The sequence below is a fragment of the Sphaerodactylus townsendi genome, linkage group LG12 (assembly GCF_021028975.2).
Source record: "Sphaerodactylus townsendi isolate TG3544 linkage group LG12, MPM_Stown_v2.3, whole genome shotgun sequence".
Classification (NCBI taxonomy): domain Eukaryota; kingdom Metazoa; phylum Chordata; class Lepidosauria; order Squamata; family Sphaerodactylidae; genus Sphaerodactylus; species Sphaerodactylus townsendi.
In genome coordinates, this window is record NC_059436.1 from 32,163,638 (window position 1) to 32,180,689 (window position 17,052).

The window sequence follows — 17,052 nt, forward strand, 5'->3', positions numbered from 1 at the left end:
GCAACATTCTACCTAGACAGGGTAGGTTTCTTTAATCAGAGCACGACAAGCAAAAAATCAACAAATATGCTTTTCTTTTCACACACACACCCTTACTATCATTCAGCTGATTCAAACACAGTTCCTGGTTTTTTCTTCTTTTTCTTTTTAAAGGGTTCAATCTTGGGCAATGTCAGGCACATGACCCTCTTCTATCCCTCCAGTCCGTGCAATCCAGGCTGTGTTTTTCTTTTACTCCAGTAGGGTGGCGAGTGGACAGTGAGTCTGTCCAGCCTGTTAGTGCAAAGCATGGAGGCAGCCAGTGTCTCAGCATCTGAGAGCCTGGTGCTGTTTGTCTCTTAAGCTTGGGATGTGGGGAGAGCCAGTGACCATCAACAGGACCCACTCTTGAAGCTGCTCTTGGTCAGGGATAGATATATGCTGTCCTGCTAGCCTGCCATGAAGTTCAGTACTGCTCTCCTGCTATTTCTCTGCCTCTGCTTTTGGGGTAAGTGAAGTTCTGGGACTTTTACTCCACAGTTAACTGGGACGTGCTCAGATTTTAGTAATTTGTGGGGCCACAGTGATGAAGTACGCAGTGAAGGAGAAGCTACTGCTTCTGTGTGGTTTGCCTGAAATCTCTGCACAGCAAGTTCTCCCCAAATCCTTGGGCACGTGTTCACTACAAATGTAAGAGTATTTCAAACTGGTTTGAATCTGCTGTGTAAAAATGCTCTGACAGTGCAAACCCAGGCTTGGAAACTGATTCTTTTTGCAAAGTTCCATAGGAGAAAAAAAAGAATGACTTGTTGAGAGAAATTATTAAGTGACAGTGTCAGCAGGTGTTTCTGGGCAAAAATATATCCAGCAACCTGGTGAGCAGGTTTCTAATAAGTGAGATCCTTGGAATATGGGGGAAGGTGGAAAGATGGGGGGCACTGAACAGACACTCAGAATGTGAGAAAGGTAGAACAGAAAGGGGGGAAAACCTTTCGGGAACATGCTGGGATAATTTCTTGTTGCAAAATGAACTTCTGCTTGAGAAACTGTTGACTGATTTTGGTAATATTTTTTGGATCATTTTGACATAAACGATGTGTCAGCTAGTTAAATGTTCAGGACTTCCAATAGGGATCCAACTAGGGAATAAAAATTCAATTATTTTACAAAGCAATGTTTGACCTCCAGGAATATCATCTGCAATTGTTGCAGGGGGAAAGGCTTGACCTAGAGACTTTTGCTCCCATCATTTAGGGATCGTAAGGTCCTCTAAGGAGCTTTCCTAGCATTTTCACTGGAACGGGAGATGCGGATTTCCTCTGCCAAGATTCAGGTATACTAGCGAGCAGGTCTGCATTGGAAAGGGTGAGAAAGTGAAACAAACAACATAGTTTTGGGTGGAAGGCTGTTAGTTTTCCTCACAGTCACAACCTCAAGCATCTTGCTAATGTGCCTCATCCTTTCACTTCTCTTGCATGAGTTGTGCTCTCATTTGCTTCATCCATTGACTTGGGAGTTGGAGGGAGAGTGTTTTGTCTGAAAATTCCCCCTCGTCCCTCATCCCCATTCTTTTGTCTAACGTGCTGGCTCCTAGTGCCTGGAATTCCACTGGTTACTGGGACACAGCAGGGCTTCTTTTGTGTCTGGTAACCATGGCTACTGCACAAGCGTGCAAAGCAATGATGGGAGGCTTTGTGTTGTTGCTGAAAAAGGGCCTGTAGCAGGCAGTGTTGCTCATGAATGGGCCAGAGTGCTGCAGGACTGTTATTTGGGTGATCTTTCTTTCCAATCATAACAACAGGAGGTTGGTTACTTCAGAGTTTATAAGGGTCACACAGCTATTCAAAACCAATCATTACATTTGCCAAGCACCTGATAACCCTACGAATCACGCAGTGGATCCTGTATGCTTCACTTTACTTGTTCATGTTTCCATGAAAGTGAATTCCAACCCTTTCAACAAACTGTAATTACTGGTAGGCAATCATGATTACCCCATTTTATAAGGCAGAAAAACAGACACAGAAGTCACATGTTGGGCGCAAAAGTTGCAATGAATTCATTTATAGCTGGGGAAAAAACCCACAACTAGTTAAAACAACAACCATTAAAAAAACCAAGTTAGCCAAAGGCTTAGCCATCCTGGAAATGCTTTTAAGTTGACAAACAAGTGGTATGTATGTGTATATCTATACCCTGATTGATACATTTTCAAACTGCAGGGAAGTGGATCCAAAACTGATAGTCACAGCTGTAAAGGTTCTTCTTTAGCCATAACTTCAATGACCTACTATAGAATTTTCAGGTGAGCAAGGCCTTTCAGCCAGACATCAGCTGGCAGGTGCTTCATGTAGGGCAAGGTGATCTTTAATATATGTGGGTCACAGACCATGAAAGGCTTTAATGGTTAAAGTCAGTTCCTTTAATTAGAACTGGATGTAGATGGCCACTAGTATAGCCAGCATGGAACACACTGAATATGTGCCTGCTTTCCAGTACTTGACAGGAAGTGAGCAACTCCTTTCTGACCCTGTTAAGGTCTTCTGGTTGTCTTCCAAGGGCATTAGTATTTCCAGCTGGGGGGAAATCTGATGCTGTCTGATTGGCTGCCATGCTGACACCTTGAACAGAGCTCAGACGTGTACCTGCCTAGTGTTCCTTCCTCTCATAAGTGGCTAATTTGACTGCTAGTGTATTTAGATTGGATTTAGCATTAAAGCTTGAAAGCCAGTATAGCTCACCTGAACACACAAGAGCTCCTTCCCTTGATCCCATTTCTGTGTTTGATGTGTAGCGATGGCCTGGAAATCAGAGACAGTGGAAAGCATGAAGGTCATCTCAAAGGAGTTCTTAGGAAGGAGAGTGTTGTTGTTGGGGAAGCAGAGCCACAGTGGGAAATGGCAGATCAAAGAGCTTTGGGGCAGCCTGGGCAAGACAACCATAAAGCCAATGTGGATTTATGGGCCTTGCCTCACCCCCTTCTTGAACTCCTGGAAATATGATTATAGGAATCATATCCCAGGTTGAATGAGAGCAGTTGTGGATGATCAAATGTACACCTGGCCAATCTTCTATTCATGGAGAGCATCCTTCATCCTATGCTTAATGATGCGGTGAATATTCAATAGGTAATTTTTGATACTGGCAGCCTCTGCAGAGGCAATGAGCCTGTTGTAACTTGAAAGAGAGATCCTTCCCTCTCTGTTCTATGAAAGTACTTCCAGGCAGAGGATGGGGTGGGGGTAGATGCACAGATCCTAGTACACCTGCAAACTGTTAGGGATTGTTTCTAGTCCCCAGTACATTCTCCCCTTTAAAGCCCTAAGTGGCTTAGGGTCAGGGTTCTTGAAAGACTGCCTCCTTCCATGTTGTCCACCTTGCTAGTCAAGACCTGCCTTCCAAGCCCTGCTGTCTATGCCTTCAACTTCAGAGATGAGGCAGGTGGCAACTTGGGACTGAGCTTTATCAGGAGTGGCACTTCATGTGCACAACGCCCTTCACCTTGAAGTTCACTTGGCAGCTAAATTACTTTCTTTTAGGTGCCAGGCTAAAGCATTTTTGTTTACCCAGGCTTTTATTGAAGGGTTTGATTTTTAAAAATCATTTTATGGTGTGCATTTAGTCTACAAAGAGTCAAATTCATTTTAATAAATTCAATTGTCTTTTTGTTCTCTGGCTGGTTTTTTAAATGTTGGGTTTCAATTTATAACGTTTAATGCCATATTTCATTATGTTATTTTGTAAGCTATCTTGGGGAGGTTCCCCAGAAGAGGTGGCATAAAAAATTCCTAAAACAAATAAACAGTTCTCATGAGTTCCATAGGCAGGTCTACGAGCTGGTTATTTTGTGCCTTTTATTGTACTTATTTGTTTACTTCATTCAAAGTCATCAACACAGATTACAAAATTAGAAAGCAATGCAATAAAAAAATATAAGGTGTACCCTGACTGGATTACAAGCTCTCCGGGAACTAGAACAGCAGTGAACAATAATTTCCCAAAGAACAGAGGCAATGAGATCTGACCCATACTATAAACAGAGCAATAAACTACAGCCTTCTTCCCTATATAAAGGATACCCCCACTCCAAAACAACATTTCCATTTTACTACACCACTATTCTTTGAATAGCTGCTTAGTTTGGTCTTATAACCAAAGTAGAATGCTCATTTTATAGAAGGAGACAATGGCTGGAAGATTGAAAATGTCCTTTCTTTCATTTGGCATTGATGAACTTACCAGGCTCATAAGAAGGAAGAATTCCCATTAGCTGTGTCACATCCTGTGCCTATCATAGCTTTCAGTTTAGGTCCCCCTCCCATTTTCTGTAATTGTACGTGAGGTGCCAGGGTTCATATTGGAATGTGCATTCTCAAGACTGACAGCTCCACCTTTCAGTCCCTCTAATAGTATGGTAGTGGTATGTGGTGACTCAGCAGAGGGATGTTCTGCGTATGCTTTTCCACACTGTGCCTCTTGTTCTGAGAATAAGCTCTGGCACTGAAAGGGGTTATAAAGATAAGTACTGATACCCCTTCAGTCATCTGATACAGCCCAATTCACTTGGTGCATTTATATGATTGTGCAGTTTGGAAGGAAAGGGGGGGAACCCATTCAGAGCCATGGTGATTTAATATGCCTATTTCCCATGACTACTCAGGAGCTAAATTTAGCCCAAAACAGGAAGTTGACAGGTGGGTGGCTGAATATCTCCCACTTGCCTGATACTACTTAAATATTGCTCCAGTGACCCTGTTCTGTATGTTTGAGAGTTGGTAGAGTCAGAGTTGAGTGAAACAGACACATGTCTATGTGGGACTGGAAATGATGTTCATCTGGCCTTGCTGCAGAATGAACAGTGTTCTCTCACAATGGCCAAGGGAACGAGCTGTGATCCAGGAGATCTCCCTGGATTGAGCTATACCTACAAGCTATACCCTTCTGAAGGATACTGAAGATACTGTTTCTACAAAGATTGCTATGCTCATTGCCATTATTAATCAGTTTTACCTCTTGTTGTAAAGTTTGTTGGTTTATGGTAAATGTTTGTTATTTTGAAAACCATAGCCCCTTGAATGTTTTTCTTTTTGAAGCAACTTCATATTTACTTACCAAGTCACAAGAGTGCTGTCGTTTATTGATTTGAATCCCCCCTCCCAACTCTCCAATTAGAAAAGGTAATTTAGGAGAAGGATCTATGAAGCCAGGGTTCTGCCATGTAGAATTCAAGATCCATTTTCCTTTTTATAGATGAGTCCATATAACAACTTATTCCTTTGGCTGTTGTGGCTTTGGTCTGGTAGTTTTGATTTGCATGCATCTATGGCTGTCATCTTCAGAGGCATGTTACAGTGAAACGTAACACTGACACAGTGTAGAGTGATTGTGCGGTGGGGTGTGTGTTTCGTCCATCTCACAGGGGGGTGAGGCACATTTGCCTGTGGCTAGGTAGAGTTCATTTACAGTTGTATTTTCTGTTGCATTTGCAGTCACATTCACAGTTTCATTTGCAATCTTCTTCCTCTTCTTTAGTGCTTCTCTTGATTCTCATAAACATGAATTAACTGGATGTATGAATTTAAAGTACCCCCCCCCACACACACACACACTCACTCACATTGAGTTTGATGGTATTAACTGTCAGTCACTACAACAGGAATTTGACTGTTTTGTAGCTGTTAAGTATCTGTTTTTGTGAGTGTTCCCTATAAGGGTAGGAGAGGCTGCTTGGCATTCCCAGGAGGAGCCCCCAACCCTCACTGCTCTGTTCACCTTTTCCTTCCTTCCTGGGAGTCATTGAGAGAACTGCCCTTCAGCTAATCCCTTGTGCTGACCAGGATAGGAGGGAGGGCAGCAGAGGTCACCCAGGATTTACTAATATAAGCACATGCCTTTCCATTGCCATGGAAACATAACTCTTTCCATCCCTCCTTTCAAAGTTTCTTTAGTAGCTGTTTAGCTACGTGTGTTGCTCAGGGGGCCAAAACATTTCCCCTTTTATGCTGTTGACTCTAAAGGGCAAGCACTTACCAGGTCAACAGGAACTTTAAGCAGATTGCCCTCTTGGGTCTTCTCTTTTTGAAATGGGCATGAAAACCAAATAAAATCACACAAATGTTATGCTATTAGTTTTGCACCTGTGGAAGAACTGGATCTGGCCACTGGGAAACAGCCTTTAAGCTGGGATGTGCCATAACTCTGCCATGGTTAGTACCTGCTCCCTCCTGTTCTTTAGCTCCATTCTCTCTACCAATGCTCCCAGTGAATGTGAGAGGAAAAATCATTCTTAAGCCTGTGCAGCACAAATAATTACCATAGTTGTATGTGTTAAGTACCGTCAACTTGCTTCTGACTTATGGCTACCTGATGAATTAATGACCTCCAAAATGTTCTATCATAAAAAGCCTTGCTCAGGTCTTGTGAACTGTGGGAAGTAGCATCCTCAATTGAGTCAATCCATTTCATATTGATCTTCTTTTCCTTCAAATTTTCTTAGCATTATTGTCTTTTCCAGCGACTCTCATCTTCTCAGAATTCAGACTTGATTTGATTGGGAACCCACTTATTTGTTGTTTTGATGGCCTATGATAGTGCAGTGGTTAGTATGTCAAAGTAGGCTTGGTAGATCTGGTGTTCTAATTTCTACTCACCCTGAAACCCATTTGTTTACCTTGGGCTAACCCTTTCTTCCTTAGCCCTACCTACACTTCAGGGTTGTTGTGAAGATAAGATGTGGAACAGAGAACCATAGATACTGCTTTGAAATTGTAAGAGAAGGGTAAGATAATCGGTACTATGTCCTCCCCCACCCCCCAAATGGTCAGCCTTTCCACAATTGTAAATCTTGAATGCCTACCAACAAACACTAACATTTGTTCCAATATTCTGATCCCTTAGCAAGCCTTTCCCCTGTTTTGGATAGGATTTCTTCTCCCCCATTTATTTGGCTGTGATTATCATCAGGCTGAGTTTGAACATGATTCTCATTCCAGTGTATTTATCTCTGATTTGGTTCAGACTCTCATTTTAGCTGGAGTCTCTTCTGAGGAGGTCTGTGCCAGTCCCCCTTTCTTTGCATTCTCCTGAAAGACAGCAAGCAGCACTGAGGAATGATACAATGACCATGGAGACTGTGTCACCAGCAATCAGATGTGCATCTTATCAAAGCTATAAACATTTGCATTTTCCTCTCAAGCATTTGTTGATTTTTTAATGGAACATGAAAGGTAGGCTGTGTGTTTTTAAAAAGGAAGTGGGCTGATAACCCCAATGTTTCTTGCGCCCTCCAGGAATTTTAAGTGAGGGGTTTGGGCCAACTGGGAGGGTGCTTATCACCAGAACTGTCTGCAAGGCAATGAAACAGCAGGTAGTGTGCATGGCTAATGTTAATGTGACATTTAAGGTACCAAAGGTGGAGTGGGGATCAGAGCCATTGATCATGCCTTGCGGCTAGAGGAAAAGCAGATGAATATATATGGAGGTAGCAGATGATGTGTTGTGTGCCGCATGCTCACTGGGAAAAGTTGAGAACATTCTTCTGCATAAAACTGAAAGCCCTTAACATGCACATACATACAAGCGTACACATTTCTTTGGACAAGGAATAGGGAGACCCATGTTCAGATCCCCACTCTGGCACCCTTTTTCGCCATAATCTCCCTCACAGAGTTATTGTGAGGACAAAAGTAAGTTACTGTAAAAAAGAGGGTAAGACTGATAACGCACAGTGAGGTTGCCCCGATTTCAAAGAGAATTGGCCAGAGAGTCTTTGTTTTGGAGCATATTTATCATTATTACCCACTGCCCTGTTTGCAGCAAGGTAGGCATTACCTATCAGCTGACTTTTTGCTTGCATCCTAGCAGGGGGTGGGGGCAATGTTTTGCAGGTTCTCTATCGTATATGAGTGCTTTAATTTTTAATATAATCTTTAATTAACCCAAGGGTCAAGATGATAGGCTTTTCCAGGTGTGGTCCGGAATCACTGATTGCTTGTGTATAAAATTACGAGGCTGGAGATGTCCCAATTTGTTGATCAAATGCAGGGGCAAATCAGGACTGATCAACTTGTCTGATTGTATTAATTTATTGATCTATCAATACAGTTATTTAATTTTTTTAAGAAAGCTAAAGATATGCAGGAGCAAGGAGACCACGGGCAATAGAAATGACACGGCAGGACAAGAAGCAGGAAGTAGTCAGCAGCAGGGAGGAGGGTGAGGGGGAAGCATGCAAAGCAGCATGAGGGAATGGGGGGAGGGTAAGACTAGGTGGGCTGGCTGCAGGCAGAGGGAAGTGGTCCGGGGCAAACCTGTGCCCACTGGCAAATCTGTCCCACTCTGGCAGCGAAACAAATGTAAGTTGTGCTATTTGAATTTGCTTGCCGCGGTGAGAGTGGAAAGTGAAAGCAGGGCTAGAGGAAATATATCTGTACAAGAAATTTTGCCATGGTGGACATTCACCTCCACCATGCAGCAAACACCTTGTGATAATCGGTCTAAGTTATTGTACATTGTCCTAAGTTACTGGAATCAGGGCAGGATAAAAATGTAACTGACTGAAAAGGCTGTTACCTAGCTGGCATTAACTTATCCTGAGCAATTTAAAAATTTTACTGGAATAGTTTCATTGCATTTTGTTTCTTTGATAGCTTATAGGTGAATTTTAGTTGTGAACTGCTGAATTGGAAAAGAGGTACCAACTTCCCCCAGGAGTGGCAATTCTTGGTTCATAAGCTAGACTATTACAATTTATTTCTGCGAAGCACACATAGCATAGAGAAAACAAATGGAGCAGTTCCCTGCTTGTCCTGGATTATTGCCTCTGTTCAAAGCAGGGGTCAGCAACCATTCATAATTAGAGCCAAGCTATGTCAACATTCAGATCAAGAGGTTGACACAGGCTGTCTGTTTACATAACTGAAAATATATACCATAACATTACTGATAATTGACATGTTCAGTAATAATCCATAAACCTACTGCTGCTCAAGCAGAGGGTTTTGCAAATCCCTTACTAGGAAGTGGTACACATGATGTCTAACAACAAGTAATAAATATAGAGGGAACACTGCCATAAATCTGCATGTTTGCACTTGGATTACTAGCAACTCTTCAACTCAATAATTGCCCTTTCTGTAAAGTATTTCCAATAAGTCCTTTAGTTCCATAAAAAAGTTTCCTGTTATTTCCTTCACACACTGGATATTCTAGTATTCCACCTACCCATCTGATATTCCTAAATTTAAAGATTTATTTGTCTTTCTTTTTTTTAGTCATGTTTGGTTCTAGAGGTATAAGTTACAGGCTCTTGTTCAGGCTGAATGTGAAACTTTGCAAGTTTTTTCTAAAACTGTTTCTGATCCAATTCGCTCCTGGGATTCCCATGAAATTTCATTCAATTTGTTAACAGCCTGTGTGAGAGATCGTGTATCCAATGAATCCTTTGCAATTTCCAACTGAAAGTGTGCAGAAACCCTAAGGAGAGAAATTAGGATATATTTATAGCTCTGAGAGTAGAACTTTTATTTATTTCTTTAAAATACACAAAAAGCATCAGCCCAGTATAAAAGTAATTTCTTTGCAAGGCCACTCTGTAAATGCAAATTCCAGACTTGCACTGCAGGTGGAGAAGGGGGTATGGGGGAAAGTTTATGCTCTTTATCTGTGTCACTCTTTGAAGTTTATCAGAATCTGTTCCCTCTTCTCAAATGTGCAGAGTCTCTTTTCTGGAAAGGGTAGTAGCTGCCGAGTTCAATTTTTACATTAGGACAAAGAGCAAAAGTTTAAGGTATCGCTGTTAACCCTGTGTCAAAACTGGAAATTTCCTCATCACAAGGGAGCTGATGCCATCATTTCAACATACAACTTATCAAGCAATTCGTCTTAGAGCAGCAGTTTTCTTTGTTGGAGTCATTTTGGAGCAAAGGTTAATTGAGACATTCTGCTAATTATTCACTTTACATATTCCAAGTGCTCATTAATAAAATAATTGTCTATGTCCATGGACCCTGATCACTAAAAAGACAGAAAGCAGAGATTACAAAAAGATACGCTTCTCAGGTGCAATTCAACACATGTAAATCTTGACCTCTCTTCAGGAAATTAAGAACAGCATTGAATTCTCAGTGCCAGTGGAATTGCTGTAGCTGGTCTTATGTGAGTGAGTGCAGAAGAATGGACGCATCCTGGGCACAGCTTGACACATCATGCCAAAATTCCTCTGGGGTTGAGTGGTCCGTAACTTAACATTTGGCCTGTTTGAGGGTCCTGAGTCAAACTCCAGCAAGACTGCAATTTTGGGGACACTTTCTTGGGAACAAGCATCGCTGAATAAAAATGAGACTTACTTCTGAGTAGGCCTCTTCAGGATTGCTGTCTTAGTCAAAGATTTGAAGTATAACTGGGAAAGCCTCTGAAAAGATTCTGGAGTGATGTGGCCTCTGAAAGCATGATGTTACATTATCTGAAATAAAATTTGCAGGCATAAGGCACGACAAGAAGCGGGAAATAGCAACAGGGAGTAGGGCAAAGGGGAAGTGTGAGGGAGTGGGGGCGTAAGACTAGGCGTACTAGCTGTGCCTGCTGGCATATCTGTCCTACTCTGGCAGTGAAGCAAAATTTAAATCATTCTATAAGTGGATTTGATTGCTGTGGAGAGAGTGGAAAGTGAAAGTGGGGCTAGAGGAAATATGTCCGTACAAGAAATCTTGCCATGGCAGACATTTTCCTCCACTGTGCAGCAAACCCCTTGTGCGTAATCAGCAAGAGATACCTTTGTTCCAGAAGGTCTTTGATCTGAGTGAGGATTCTGCTCACCTTATATTTTGTGGCTTACCCTATATTTATCTTACATGGTGGTTTTACTGTCTTGATCATTGCTGTTTCATTGTTCATAGCATTTTGTAATTGCAAACTTCTTCGGGTGCATTTCTGAAAGAAAGATAGGTGATAAAATGCATGACTAAAAAGGAGGCTCAAAGTGTGACTTTTAGCATTCCAACTTTTAGTCCATTTAGAATTTGGTCCCAGTGACCGTTTGACATTTGCGTCCCCCCCCCACTTCCTTATCCTGCCACAAGCTGTTGCTACTGTTGCTCTTTCTGTGATTTAAATTTACCTATATGGGCTCCCATGAAAGCCCTTGATGCAACTGCCATACTTGTGCAGGCAGCAAATAAAATTTATATGAGGTTTCCGACTCTGGTTTGGGAAATCCCTGGAGACTGAGGGGCAGAGCCTGGGGAAGGTGTTTAGCAGGGTGTAAAGCCGTACAGTCCATCCTCTGAAGCTTCAGTTTCCTCCAGAGGAACTGATCTCTGGTCTGGAGACCAGCTGTAGTTGCAGAGAACTCCAGGATCTACCTGGATATTGGCACCTTTACTACAGAATCTCAGTTCAAAGCGGATGCCAGACTTAAAATTCCAGACGGGCTTAAGGCTGAGCCCCTCTCCTTTTCAGACCAGCACTGGATGATGCTAGCAGTTAGCACAACGGATGCATGGATTTTCTATAGTATAGTCCACCAAGTATTGCGACCGTCCACCCCTAGCACCTTTCATAGCAGGTGCAGCCTGTGTGTCTGACTGCAAGCCCTTACCATGTACGTTTGGTACAGCTGTTTCTGCCATGAATGTAGCAACTGGCCTGTTGTGCAATGAACCCTGCTGCCTCCTGGAGTGTTTCTGTGTTCCAGGATGAAGATGGCTTCTCATTAGAGGAATTTGCCAGCGAGGGGAGCCCCACTTTAGAGCGGCAGCCTGGGTTTCCCGCTCTAATTGCTGCAGTGGATTCCAGGCATGTTCCGTCATCCCTGTTTTCTGCCTGAGTGGGAATTTGAAATAAAAGACCTGATGGTAGGATAAAGGGTGTGCTGGACATTGCAAAGCACAGCACATTCCACAGTGTCACATGAAAGGAAGGAGGGATGGGGCCAAACTGGGTGATGGTGGGGAGCTTTCGTATCTCAGAAAGGATGCCACAGAGAAACAGACAGGAGGGGAAGTCAAGGAAGGGACAGGTACCAGGAAAAGGGAAAAGTACAGCAACCTCCACTCACCTAATATCTTCAGTCTGATGTTCAGCTAACAAGAAGAGTAATAAACTGAAAGAGATTTATGGAGAATATTGCGGGGGGGGGGGGGGGGAGGGTCAAAATGGGAGTGGCTGGACCAATGGAGAGATAAGCACATATCAAGCTAGTGAAATAACATTGTCGGTTTTTACATCCCTTGTAACCAGTGGTGGGATCCAAAAATTTTAAGAACAGGTTCCGATGGTGATGGGATTCAAACAGTGGCGCCGCTGCACACACGCACCTCCAGTCCCTATTGGCCAGGGAGGTTGCTTTAGTAATTTTAGAAAAAATTAGTAACCACTTCTAGAGAAGTGGTGAGAACTGGTTGGATCCCACCTCTGCTTGTAACCTGAAATCATATTTTTAAAATACCAGTATAGTATATATCCCATACTACTACAACGGACTGTATAGGCTTCTGTTGCTTATTATTTGCTTCAATGGGAAGTTGAGCACAGTAGCACAATCCAAGGACCGTTGCGCAAGGACTGTTGAATGTTCTCCTTTCCATTCTCCAGGTTCAGGATTAAATCATGTAACCAGCATTACTAGTTGGAAACTACTGCCTCAACACAGATCAAGACTTTGATTAAGTTATAAGGATCCTGTTTTCATATAAACTATGAGGTTCCTTTCTGTTGTGCTAATTACTTGAAAACACTGACGGTTTTCATTGTCGATGGCTGTTCACAGAAGCAAGGCTAAATATATTTCCATCTGAAAAGCTTCGCAGTAGGCTCACAGGTGTTCCTTATCCTGACTATGCCCTTGTAAATCTCAGGATATCAAAACCTTACCACATATCCTGCAAGTTTTATCATTGTGATCGTCAACAAAAGATTTGTCCTCTCATGTCGAAATTTAGAGGCAGTACAGAACAATCCCACATAATTTTTGTTAAAAGTCAAAAATTCTAGCATCACATTAGAGATTGCAAAATTTCTGGTAGAGGTTTTCAGAATTAAAAACCAGATCCTAAGAGATCTCAAGCAGCTGTTCCCCTGTTGTAATATTTTGCTCCTAAGTCTATGTAATCTTACCCCTTTTGTTCTTTTAATCTATGGATCTGTTTGCTATTGTTGACCAGATGTTGTTTTTTGCTGTATGTATGGTTTATGGGTCAATTGACCGCAACAATAAATCTTATCCTATCTTATCTTATAAAGATAAGAATCAAATATAATGGGAATCCAAAGCATATCTTGATTGATGAAGCACTCAAAGTGATGGCAGACCACTGGTACTTCTCAAAATTATGTATATATATCTCCAAGATGCCTGTCTGGAATTTCTCGTCTTTGTCTCAGTCCTTCTCTATTTTGATTTGCCCCATATTCTTGTAACTTACCTCTCTGCTCTCTGCAGAGAGATTTCTCCCTGCTGTGATTATCATCACCATTTTTCAGGAGTGTTTGTGTCAAAGCTCTTCAATAATAATTAGCAGTAGTTCTGCAGTAGTGTAGGATCAGACAAAAGGTTCCTGCCACCCCAAAACAGTGTCGTTTATCCTGCTCAGTTACACATAGGGACACTAACATGCAGTTGCCCTCGTGCCAGCACCAGTCTGACCAAAACTGCTCTTTTCTCCACAGGACTTACCTCTTCTGAACTGGGCAGCAGCTGCTACTCCTCCCCATGTAAGAATGGAGGGACCTGTGAGGATGCAGAAGGGAGCTACAGATGCCTCTGTCCTCAGAACCCTCTGGCCTATGTGGGATGGAACTGTGAGTTCCTGTATGAGGCATGTGGTGGACATGCTTGTCCATCTGAATTGATTTGCAGTGGAACTCCTGGACAGTTGAATTACACCTGCCTCTGTAGGCCTGGCCAGATAGGGCTTGGCTGTAATTCTGAAGCTGACATGTGTGAGACTAACACTTGTCCACAGCCTCACTTTGAGTGCATCACAATTAACAGTGGATATGGCTGCCAATGCCGGAATAGAGAAAGCTGCCAAATCCAGTCCTCTCTTTGCTCCAGCAATCCCTGCCACAACAATGGTACCTGTACTGAGAGTGCTGGGCAGTATATCTGCAAATGCCAACTTGGCCATGTCGGGACCCACTGCGAGGAGGATGTGGATGAATGTGCCTCCAGCCCATGCCAGAATGGTGCCATCTGCCTGGATAGAGTCAATGAGTACAGCTGCTTCTGTGTGCCTGGCTTCCAGGGCCACCACTGTGAGATAGATATCAATGAATGTGCCTCTCGGCCTTGCCAACATAACAGCACCTGCCTCAACCAGATGGACCACTATGTTTGCCAGTGTCTGCCTGGCTACACAGGTACTATTTGCCCCTGCATCTTGTTGGATTTGGCTAAAGGGCCATCTTGATTCAGCAGTCTCCTTCCTGTGAGCAGTAATAATCTAGAGAGAGCAATAGCACAAATGTCTTGCCTTCCAGCTGATTACCATGCTATGGGTAGCCAGAGAACATACTGGGGCTGATAAATATTTATTGGTGGATTGGGGGAGGGTTGATGCCTTATCGCTACCTAACATCATACATCATCAGAACTACATTAGGAAAGCCGGGGAAATGCGGAAGTCCTTCTTGTATGGAAGCAAATTGAATAGTAATGAAGAAGTGGATGTTTTCTGTAGTGGTATCTCAGCTCTGGAGCTTTCTGTCCTCAGAGATCTTCTTGGCACTGAATCTATTTAGCTTGAGGTGTCAGGTGAAAATTCTCCCATCTTGACTTATTCTCTTCTGATTGTTTCATCTGACTCTGTTGGTGGTTACCATCCCCATTAATTTCTATATCATTCATAAATGTTGCTGGTTTTATTATCTTTTTAGATTGACAATATTCAGGATTCTTGGTGCAGTGAAGAAGGTGATTAAATTCATCTTGAAAAGACTCAGTGGATGGATTTCACCACGTTTTAGAGTTGGGGAGAGTTTTCCCACAGGTCATGTTGAGAAGGGAATCATGTTCTTGTTTGGAAGAAGTATATTTTATGCAGTCATAGAAGCAGCGACTAATCAAGGTCTGCTTGAGTATTGGGATCAGGGAATTTGGTTTTGAGGGGGCTAGCCTGCTAATCCAATAGGGGGCTGTAGACTAGCCTTTTGGTCAGTCTGGTGCTTGAGGGGACAATGGAGTGGATAATAGGGTAGCTGATCATATAGGAGGCAGATGTGATCAGAAAGGACAGGTTACAAGTGCTTTGGAGCGTGAATAACCGTAGCCCAGAAAATGTTTTTAATGAGGAAGATCCCCTTCTGACCCTCTCTGCATGTGACTTTGTTTGATATCTCACTGAACCATCTGAGTTGGCACTAATTCTTCTCTCTGTTCTCTCCTGGCATTGGTATCAGGATTTTAATTTAGCATGTGCTGACCCCACCCCCACCTGGTACTAGTCGGCACACAGATACTCTGGCCTTGCTCATCCTTGTAAATGAGTGGCAGCCCTGAAAACAGTTACATTGCTATGAAGGAATGTCAGGGTGACTGGCTAAAGATTACCAGTGGGGGTAGATGGGGTGTTGAAACTTCTGACGCCCCCTCCTCTGTTCTTAGTCACTGTGCGGAGCTGTGTGGGAGGCCGAGCCTGCTATGCAATGGAATTTCTGCTGAAGGAGAACAGAGGTGGGGAGTTTGGGGGTGGGGGAAGAGAGCGGCTCTTTCAGGCAGATTCAAGGTTTCACATGTTCCCACTTCCTCCCACCAAAGCTTCAGGATGAGCAATAACTTCTCACAGCCAAAATATAGTGCATGTTAGTAATTAAATATGAACATCAAAAATGCTTTTTCAAAAAAAAAACTCTCAAGCAGATACTATGAGTGAATAAACTGAAGTGTCTTCCACCAAAAAATGAACGCACGAAGCTACTGTATACTGACTTAGACTACTGGTCAATCAGTGCCAGTATTGTCTGCTCAGATTGGCAGTTCCTCTTCAGGGTCCGAGCCAGAGGTAATTTATACCACTTATTCCCTAATGCTCTGGATTGCCAGCGATTGATCCTGGCACCTTCGTCATGCCAAGCAAAACTCTGCCACAACCCTTCCCTCAAGATGTGAGATGATGAATTTTCACAAGCCTCTAGGAGCAAAGTCTGTTAGTAGTATGGAGATCCTTTAGGAAGGCTTTTCATCATACTTTCCTTGTCTGAATGGCACAAGGCAATGATATGTTTTAAAATTTCGTAAATGAGAAGGCCAAACCTGGCACCTCAAATGGGTTGGAACAATCCATCGTCTGCATAAAATTTGGGGCGCGTGTTCTCTTGGCTGGTCCTGGTGAGATTTTTTTACCATAGTGTAACAGATTTGAATATTTCAAGAATGAAGTATGTGAATAACAATTATTTACATTTTAGGGCCTATAAATAAACTAGAGCTTCTTGCATGTATTTACTTATTTTTATATTAGATTTATGTCCCCCCTCCCCCACTATATCAGGCTCAAGGCTGGTAACAACAAATCAAGCATATTTTAAAACAAAAACAATTAAAATAGATTCAAATCCATAAAATACAAATAAGATGATTCCATAAGTTCCCAGCAGAGCAGACCCCCAAGAATAATCCCCCCCCACACACACAAAAGTAAGTGAGAAAGGGGATTGGAGGGAGCACATATAAGAGGCAGAACTCTGTCTGATGATTGGTGGATGTAATAGAGCAGCTGAAAGTCCTCATCCAAGTGGAACATTTCCTGGTGGAACATCTCTGTCTTTCAGGCACTGCAGAACTGGGCCAGATCCTTCAGAGCCCTGGTCTCTTCGGATCAAGAGTTCCTCCAGGTGGGGCCATGGCTTAGGAGGCCCTAGCCCTGGTTGAGGGCAATCAGACTGTTCTTGGGCCAGGAACTTCCAGTAGATTTTTGGAATTAGAGCGAAGCGTCTTGGGGGGGGGGGGGGGGGGGGGGGGATTACAGGTGATAGGAGGAAAATTTTATTTAGAAATAATTTCCAGAAGTCACCTACCTCTGTTTCAAACCCACAAGATTAAAGTTCGATCTAAAAGTGATCTAGAATTATTGGACC

At 42.8% G+C, this 17,052-nt stretch overlaps 1 protein-coding gene across 5 annotated transcripts in view; it reads left to right on the plus strand.

The window, feature by feature from the left end:
* The first annotated feature begins 280 nt into the window (after positions 1–280).
* Positions 281–17,052, plus strand: part of CRB2 (crumbs cell polarity complex component 2) — a 48,981-nt gene continuing 32,209 nt past the window's right edge. For 4 of the 5 annotated variants that reach the window (XM_048513350.1, XM_048513353.1, XM_048513349.1 and 1 more), the window contains exons 1-2: positions 281–487; positions 13,645–14,337. In XM_048513350.1, coding sequence (XP_048369307.1) covers positions 439–487; positions 13,645–14,337 — 742 coding nt within the window. In that variant the 5' untranslated portion in view covers positions 281–438. The remainder of the gene's footprint in view (positions 488–13,644; positions 14,338–17,052) is intronic. The other variant, XM_048513354.1, reaches the window with a different exon arrangement.